The sequence below is a fragment of the Mustela erminea genome, chromosome 18 (assembly GCF_009829155.1).
Source record: "Mustela erminea isolate mMusErm1 chromosome 18, mMusErm1.Pri, whole genome shotgun sequence".
Lineage (NCBI taxonomy): Eukaryota > Metazoa > Chordata > Mammalia > Carnivora > Mustelidae > Mustela > Mustela erminea.
The window spans coordinates 18,831,849-18,840,534 of NC_045631.1; the positions used below are offsets into that span (position 1 = coordinate 18,831,849).

Genomic DNA, 8,686 nt, shown 5'->3' on the forward strand with positions numbered 1-8,686 from the left:
CTAAAGAAGTAAAAGCTTTTAACCCTCTCTTGCTGTTAGAAGAGAAGTATTGGATAATGGTGGAAGAAGGGAGATGGGTTGCAGGGAGGACGCCTGGATGCCTCTGTTGGTTAAGCATCTGACTTCAGCTCAAGTCATAATCTCAGTTCAGGCTCCTGGGATGGAGCCCTGTACCCGGCTGCCCTCTCAGTGGGGAGTCTGCTACTCCTTCCTCCTCTTTGTTCCTCCCCACCCCCCATCTCATGCTCGCATTCTCCCTCTCAAAGTCTTTTTTAAAGTAAATAAATAAAACAAAATTTGATTGCCAAAAGCCTGTGGCAGCTGCTTCTCCTTGAACCTGTCCCACGGGTTCAAGGTAGACTCACTTCCTCAGCGAGTCTTTAGTCTGCTTTGCGCCCTCCTCCATGGAATCCTCTCTATCGGGTGAAATGCCTAGCTACAGTGCCAAAGTTTTAGGTTCTCAAGTGGTCGCCATAGCCATTAATTAATAACAAGAACGGGTACCCTGTCGGGTACCCTCGAGCTGTCCTGGGCGAGCCTAGGCCCTCACCCAAGGGCTGGGAAGACTCCCTAGAAGCATCTGCCGGGACCTCTCCCCAGGAGGGTCTAGACGTGCGTGCAGTCCCGCCGCCCCGGCCCTCCAGCGGGGACAGGCTAAATTGGGAGCGCGATTGCAGCAGGAATGCGGCGCGAAGGCACCTGATCTTGCGCGGCTGCCGGGTCTCCCTCTCCGCGCCCAGCCTGGGTCTGGAAACCTGGGTCTGCGAACCTGGATCTGAGAACCTGGGTCTGCCCAGCCCACCCCGGAGGCACGGAGGGTGGGGAAGGCGTGCGCACATCCCGCCGGGACACCCTCAATTACTTTTGACAGTTCTTTGAGCCCTGCGGGCTGGCGGCTCAGAGTCAGCGGCGCTCGTCTTTCCCGCCGCTGGAGGGGCGGGGCACGTGTGGCCCCGCCCACGTCGTAAGCCCCGCCCCCGCAGGTTGATGGCAGCAGCAGCTGGGACTGCAGCGACGCGGGGCCCCGGAGAGCCGCAAGCAGCGGCCGGAGCGCGCAGAGGAACACCCGGGCCCCAGACGCCGCGGACACCCGGAGAGGCAGTTCCGGCGCCCTGACTCCCTCGGCCCCCAGCGCACCCCTAGACCCCTCTGCAGTGGAGTCGCAGCGTGAGCGCCCCTCGGCCCACTCAGGACCAGGTACCTCCCCCATCCCACGCCGCCACCGCAGCCACCGCAGCGGGCGGGGTCTCTAAACTGGGCAGAGATCTGCGCCCCCTCCCCCGCGCCGCCAAATTCGGTCCCGGGCGGGGCGGACTTGGCGTCTATATTTGGCCGGACAGCGGCCCGCGCGCCTGCACGACACCAACACCTCGTCTCCTAAGAACGCAGTGCCGGGGCAGGAGGCCGGAGGAGGGTGCCGGGAGGCTCGGGCCTCAGGCCTGGGGCTGCAGAAGCGGCGTGAAGGGCACAGGGATGCCCGGGGCTGGGGAGGGGCAGGAGTCACTGGATAGGACTTTGGAAAAGCCCGGTGAGTCCCCTGGGGAAGAGCATAGCACAGACCCTGGCTGAAGAAAAGGAACTCACCCCTCCTCCCCCGCGACTCCTGCAAATCTGGCCGTAGAGCGGGAATTGAGGACCCCACCCCAGGAGAGTTCGGCACCCTTAGGAGAAATGGAACGGAAGTATGGTAGGCAAAAGCCAGACCATAGTTAGGAATTCTTGGAGAGGCCGGTGAAAGGGGAGTGAAGAGATCCACCTTACACTGTGTCCCCCAACAGGATGGGATGAAGTTGATGAAAACAGTAGCAGGAAAGACTCAGGTTAGCTGGCAGGAGGAACTTCCCCTTGGCAAATTTTTAGAAAAAGACAAAAGCCCGTCTGCCCAAACTATGTTACAGATGCAGAGGTCAGGATCTTGAGGGGCTGCAGTCTTAGCCCCATAGCTGGCGTTGAGCCAAGATCCCAAGACCATGGCCTCTGATTCTGGGCAAGGTGCAGTTAGGAAATAAACCACTTCCTGAAGAGATGCTCATCCAAGGCTAGCCATCAGGAGGGCAGCCTGCACTGAGGCTCCTCCCCAAACCACTGCAACTTCCAGGAAGCTTTCAGGCCCAGGCAAACTCCACTGTCCCCTGCCTGGGTCTCAAAGAAGTCAGGTCCCAAATCCCAGCCCCTTGAATTAAGCAACATTTTATAGGTGGCAAAGACCTTTCACATACTTTCATCACCTGGAAGAAAGCTCCCTGTTCTAGGACCTGACCTGATTCATAGCCAGATAACCCTTCTCACTTGCCACCCCCTCCCTGCTCTTTTCCCTCCCCCAGTTCACAGGACTAAGGACCAAAGGCATTCCCGGAACTGAGATCCTCCATTTCTACCCACAGCCATGAGCCGGCGTGTGGTTCGGCAGAGCAAGTTCCGCCATGTGTTTGGGCAGGCGGCAAAGGCTGACCAATCCTACGAGGATATCCGTGTGTCCAAGGTCACATGGGACAGCTCCTTCTGTGCCGTCAACCCCAAATTCCTGGCCATTATTGTGGAGGCAGGAGGTGGAGGTGCCTTCATTGTCCTGCCTCTGGCCAAGGTGAGGGATTTGGGGAAGAAAGCAGGTGGGAAGACACTAGCTGTGGCCCCGGGGGATCCCTCCTTCAGTTGAGAGGGAAGTTTGTGTCCATCAGCTGCTCCCTGTTCCCCAAGTCCTTGGGGACCAACTTGGAGGCTCCCTCACCCTGCCCAGAACAGCAGCAGCACAGTGGCCTGCACACACGCACAGCGGGTCCCCTTTTCTGAGCAGCACCCTTGTCACCAGCAGGGACCAGAAGGGTGTTATGGAGATAGTTGGGAAGTGGTGGAGCCAGGGCCTGACCCAGATTCTGTTCCTGTCTCTCCCGATGCCACACCCCCCTCATGATCTTTCTCCCCAGTGCATGGTGACCATTTGATTAAATCACACCCCAGAACACCACGCTGAGGACAGCATCAAGCTCTTTCCAAAGAGTCCTGGTCACCTCCCCACTGTGGTTCTTAGAGCAAGACAGAATGAGAACAAAGGGCAGGGGTACATCACACCAGAGGCCAGAGCCCTCCCTACCCCAGGGATGGGGGCTGGGCAATTACCTCCCCCTTTGCTGGGTAACCTCAAGCCCCTTGGAAATCTCCACCCCCAGGATGGCCACCCCAAGTCATGACCTTGATCTGGCCCCTACACCCTGCGAAGGGAGACCCGGCAAGTGGCAGGGTCAGGAAGAGGCCTGACAATAGCCAGTGACTCATTCTGGGACAATGCAGACATCACCCAAGGACACCATCCCTGGGGGCTCAAATTTCAACTGCAGCCACCTCCTCACCCAGGACAACTGCCATTCCGGTGCCACACGGCCACCCCCTCCCCTACTGCCAGCTCTGGGCTGATGCCAGCCTCTGCAAAGGTCTTAGAGCCCCACATAAAAAGCCCATAACAACCAAAAGTAGGTGAGCCCCAGCTCAGGTTGGGAGATAGCACGCACCAGGAGTGGCTGCTGCTGGTGGTTCCAAGGTCAAGCTAGTGACAGGGGGGAGATCTGCCAAGGTTGGCTAGGAAAGGACTGTTGGCCACTGCATTGCCTATGACCTACTTCACCTTGACCTCTTCTACCAGGGGCTTCCTATAGACATTCTAGCTGGGGGGACGGGGCCAGTAGCAGCCTCCTCCAAGTAGGTGTTTTTGCAAGAGCACTGGACTGAGAGTTCAGGTCTCGGCTCCCCCAGTATCTTGCTGCATGTCCTTGGCTAAGTCATCACCTCTCTGTGTCTGATTCCCTGATATTAAATGGCTTCCACTCTGTCTGCCTTCAGTGGAGTATAGGAAGTAGTTGCATGGGGTTGGAGGTTCTGAAAGGGGTTCGCAAAGACAAACTAGGTGATAGAATATTGAGATGTAAACAGGTCCATGGCCCACCCCCAAAAAGCACACAGGAAATTGACCCCAGAGCTCCCTCTCTGACCCCTCCAGACAGGACGAGTGGATAAGAACTACCCGCTGGTCACCGGGCACACTGCCCCCGTGCTGGACATCGACTGGTGCCCACACAATGACAACGTCATTGCCAGTGCCTCAGATGACACCACGGTCATGGTAGGAACCAGGTGGATGCTGCAGAGCAGCTGGGCAGGGGAAGGGAGGAGGGCTGCCTCACCTGCGCTAAGGGAGGTGGTAAAAGGGGTGCTGGGTCCCCGGGGCCCTGCCCAGCCCTGCCTAGCTCCCAGGCTATATTTAGCCACATGCCCACCCCCTCCCAGGATGCACTTCTTAAGGCTAATTATAGCCATGGCCAACTTGAGGCCTGAAGAGCAAGGGGCAGTGCTCTGAAGTCTCCTGGCTGGGGTGTAAAGAAAGGTCCCTGGAGAGCTGGCAGTGTCTCCTCCTGGCTCCCAGCTGCTTCTGCCCAGGGCAGGCATCATTACATCTTGCCTACATCTTGTATTTGACCGTTACCACTCAAGAGAGCCAGTAGGGTTTGGGGTGGGGAGGGGGCAATGTTGGGGAGAAGTAGAGAGACAAAGCAGGTTCCTCATCCCACTCACCCCATGCCTTTTCCTCCCTCCCAGGTGTGGCAGGTTCCAGACTACACCCCAGTGCGCAACATTACAGAACCCATCATTACACTTGAGGGACACTCCAAACGTGTGGGCATCCTCTCCTGGCACCCCACGGCCCGGAATGTCCTGCTCAGTGCAGGTCTGGGGGCCTAGGGCGGGGTCCCTACTGCAGATGTGGTGGGGGAGGATGGCACAGGCAGGACCCAAGTAACCGTGACTGGCTGCTTTGGGCAGGTGGTGACAATGTGATCATCATCTGGAATGTGGGCACGGGGGAGGTGCTCCTGAGTCTAGACGACATGCACCCAGATGTCATCCACAGCGTGTGCTGGAACAGCAACGGCAGCCTGCTAGCCACCACCTGCAAGGACAAGACCCTGCGCATTATCGACCCCCGCAAGGGCCAGGTGGTGGCGGTGAGTGCCTGGCTTTGCTGTTCCCCAGCCTCCACCCCAGGAACCAACTGTCAGGCCCCAGTGCCCTTGATCCTCTGAGTTCCTAGTCCCGGCTCTCGCCTCCTCCACCCTAACCCGAGGCAGTACCCTCCTCCCAGTGTCTGCAACCCCCGCTCCCAGCCCTAAGGAAGCCCACGGCCCAGAGTCTTCTGTCCCGCTCCTGTTCCCTGCGTTCCCCAGCACCTCACAAGCTCAGAGCAGTGCTCATCGGGTTGGAATTGAGCAGCGGAGACGCTGCAAGCTTCCACCAGAACCTGCATGACACATCCCGGACCCCTCTCCTCTCCGCCGGCACCCGCCCCATCTTGCAGGGTCTCGGGCCCGCCACCGGCTCTCCCTCCGGGTAGGCCCCTACCTGCCCGAGTCGACCCACTGGGCGAGCGGAAGAGGGGACAACCCTCGCGCCTAGCTCGGTTCCCTGAGGGCGGCGGCCCCTGCCTCCCCGCCCTGACTCGGACTCGGGGTGCGGGTGCACGGGGTCCGTTCCTGTCCCCGCCGCGAGCGCTCTAACCCACTAACCCCGCGAGCAGGAGCGAGCCCGGCCTCACGAGGGCGCCCGCCCGCTGCGGGCCGTCTTCACGGCGGACGGGAAGCTACTCAGCACCGGCTTCAGCAGGATGAGTGAGCGGCAACTCGCGCTCTGGGACCCGGTAGGCCAGGCCGCGCTGAGCGCGCGCGCGCTCCTCCACGGGGCCAGTCCGGAGCGTCCTCCCAGGCCGGGGCCTCGCTGGGAAAAGCCCCTCTGCGGCGGCTGGGAGCCGGCCGACTTCCCCTGCTCTCGGGATCCGCCTCTGAGGGCGCTTAAAGGGCTCGGGATCCGCCAAGAGGCGCGCACTTCCCGCTCCCGCCGGTCGCAGACGCTCTCTAGGCCTGGGGCCAGCCGGGGCCCCCCCAGGAAGCTGAGTAGTTAGGCGCAGGCATCTGGGTGACGCCTCTCCCTGTCTCCCCCCACCCCAGGAGAGGTTTGCGGCCCACGAGGGAATGAGGCCCATGCGGGCCGTCTTCACGCGCCAGGGTCATATCTTCACCACAGGCTTCACCCGCATGAGCCAGCGAGAGCTGGGCCTGTGGGACCCGGTAACGCAGCTGGAAGCTTGGGGTGTGTGCCCTGGGGACTGGCATCACGGGAGAGGGGCCAGGCGCCCCCCACCCGCAGGGCATGCCCACCTGGACTGGGCTGGAGGCTGCTGCCCCCTTTGCAGCGCCTGCCATCCCCACACCCACCCCTCCGCCCAGTTGTGCTGCGCCGCCTGAAGGAGCCCACGCTGGCACCCCCATCTGGTGATGCCGAGTCCCTGGGGGTGGATTGCGGTGACTGCATGCGGCGGCGGCGCAGGGGCTGTATGTGCGGGGGCCCTGGGACTGATATGTCCATGGGCGGGACCCACAGCTCGGTTCTCCAGAACTGCCTTGGGCACGTGCGGGGGGCTTGCAGCGGGTAGGAAGGGTCAAGGGGGCTTCAGGGGATCCAGCAGTGGCACGGTGGCCGGGACAGGGCTGGTCACGCCTCCTGTGCTCGGGCAGAACAACTTTGAGGAACCAGTAGCGCTGCAGGAGATGGACACAAGCAACGGGGTCCTACTGCCCTTCTACGACCCCGACTCCAGCATCGTCTACCTATGCGGCAAGGTGCCCGGACTGCAGGGGAGGACAGGGACGGGACAGAGATATTGAGGGTCCCACCTGAGAATGTTTCTGAACTGATTGGTTTTGCAGGGCGACAGCAGCATTCGGTACTTTGAGATTACCGACGAACCACCTTTCGTGCATTACCTGAACACGTTCAGCAGCAAGGAACCTCAGAGGGGCATGGGTTTCATGCCCAAGCGAGGGCTGGATGTCAGCAAGTGTGAGATCGCCCGGTCAGCAGCCTTTGCCCTTCTCGCTTGCATGTCTGTCCCCACGTGCCATCGGAGAAGACACAGGGCTTCTCCCATAGTGTGATCTTTGGGAAGGAGTGGGGGTGTTTTGCAGGGGGGGCGGTTGGATCGGGGGAAGTGAGGGACAACCAGGCTTGTTTCCGCGCCAGCCCCAGCGTTAACATTCTCTAAACTTCAGTTTCCTCAACTGTAAAATGATGATAAACACCCCATCAGAGATGTTTTACCAGCTGGACCCATAATGTGTTTTGAAGTGCATGGTACGGGCTCAGCAAGTGTTGGTCTCCAACCCCTTGGTCCCCTGCAGAAAAGGGGGTGGGAGACGGCGGGGGTGCTGAAGCCCGCTCCCTTATAGGTTCTACAAGTTGCACGAAAGAAAATGTGAGCCCATCATCATGACTGTGCCCCGCAAGGTAAGGGGGCGCGGAGAGGTTGGGAAGAGAGGGCTCCAAGGCGGAAGGAAAGGAGCAGGCCCGGCCCTTTGCTAACACTAGTCTTCCTGTACCCCACCCTCGCAGTCAGACCTGTTTCAGGACGACCTGTACCCAGATACTCCGGGCCCCGAGCCGGCCCTAGAAGCGGACGAATGGCTATCCGGCCAGGACGCCGAACCCGTGCTCATCTCGCTGAGGGACGGTTACGTGCCTCCCAAGCACCGGGAGCTCCGGGTCACCAAGCGCAATATACTGGACGTGCGCCCTCCCTCCGGTCCCCGCCGCAGCCAGTCGGCCAGCGACGCCCCCTTGTCGGTAAGATCCGGCTCGGCTCCGGCCCCGGCCCGGTCTACACATCCCCCGTCCCGACCCCTTCCTGACACAGCCTCTTCTGTCCTCCGCGCGCTGGCAGCAGCACACTCTGGAGACGCTGCTGGATGAGATCAAGGCCCTTCGCGAGCAGGTGCAGGCCCAGGAGCAGCGCATCACGGCTCTGGAGAACATGCTGTGCGAGCTGGTGGACGGCACGGACTAGCGCGGCGCGCTGGGAGCAGCTCCGAGCCTGGGGAGCAAAGCCGGCGGGGAGCAGGACTCGGCCCCGCCCCGGCTTTCTGTCCGGAACCCCGGACCCCGCCCCTCTGGGCGGGGTCCGGGGGCTGGACTGGGAAGGGAACTCCATCCCCTCGCGGGAGTCCGGGACAAACGGAGCGTCGCCGAGACTCCCGTCTGCCTGGCACCCGCCTGGCTACGTGCCTCGTCCGGGACTCAGCAGGAGGTGGCCTTGGGAGGCCCGGGGTGACGGGGACCTCAGCAACGGTGCTGCACGGCGAGGCGGTGTCCCTTCTGTCTCCCGCCTAGGGCAGGGGAAGTGCTTAGTATTAGCGCTATTCTTGGGGATATCGGGGAGCTTGGGCTTGACCTCAAAGGGGTAGGCGTGCAACGGGTCTCGCCAGACCAAATGGGGAAAGTTATAACGCTTCTCCCTCTAATCGGCTCACTTGATGCCACTATCCGAAGTGGTAAAACGGATGGGCGCCACCCCAGATCTACAGACCTACACAACCCATTGGCCGCAGGGCCGAACCCACCAGTTACACCCAGCAGTCGGTGGCAGAGGGCTGTCTTCCTTCTTTTCACCCGCAGGGGAGAGGGCGGCTTCCGCATTGCACCCCCGCCAGAGAACCAGAAAACTGGCATGGAAGCAGGTTCACACCCCTCTTCCTGTACCCCCCACAACTGCCCCCAGCCCTCTGATGCCTCGGCTCTAGGAGGAAAACAAGATTTACTGAATGAAATATTTTACTAAGTGCTCGGTCTGTGCCTCCTGCCTGCGTGGGGG

The 8,686-nt window shown here is 60.9% G+C and overlaps 1 protein-coding gene across 11 annotated transcripts; it reads left to right on the top strand.

Annotated features, from left to right (window-relative positions):
* Positions 1-959: 959 nt before the first annotated feature.
* On the top strand, positions 960-8,654 carry CORO6 (coronin 6). 11 transcript variants are annotated; one of them, XR_004280605.1, is made up of 13 exons: positions 961-1,197; positions 2,325-2,584; positions 3,992-4,114; positions 4,588-4,717; positions 4,813-4,994; positions 5,564-5,683; positions 5,991-6,110; positions 6,558-6,662; positions 6,750-6,895; positions 7,269-7,326; positions 7,432-7,662; positions 7,760-7,960; positions 7,995-8,654. XR_004280605.1 is itself a non-coding variant. In XM_032321390.1 (12 exons), exons 2-12 carry the CDS (start codon positions 2,387-2,389, stop codon positions 7,880-7,882), a joined length of 1,533 nt encoding a protein of 510 aa, XP_032177281.1. In that variant the 5' UTR covers positions 960-1,197; positions 2,325-2,386; the 3' UTR covers positions 7,883-8,654. The 11 variants fall into 11 exon arrangements, 10 of the variants coding, with proteins under 10 accessions (XP_032177281.1, XP_032177282.1, XP_032177285.1 ...); XM_032321390.1 differs by having other exon boundaries at positions 960-1,197; positions 7,763-8,654; XM_032321386.1 differs by having other exon boundaries at positions 7,760-8,654.
* Positions 8,655-8,686: the final 32 nt, after the last annotated feature.

Excerpts from the sequence above, each read along its gene's own strand:
- CORO6 (XM_032321386.1), top strand. The coding sequence starts at position 2,387 with ATGAGCCGGCGTGTGGTTCGGCAGAGCAAGTTCCGCCATGTGTTTGGG. Across the intron at positions 4,995-5,563 it reads GCAAGGGCCAGGTGGTGGCG|GAGCGAGCCCGGCCTCACGA; the intron begins GTGAGTGCCTGG and ends CCCCGCGAGCAG. Across the intron at positions 5,684-5,990 it reads AACTCGCGCTCTGGGACCCG|GAGAGGTTTGCGGCCCACGA; the intron begins GTAGGCCAGGCC and ends CCCCCACCCCAG.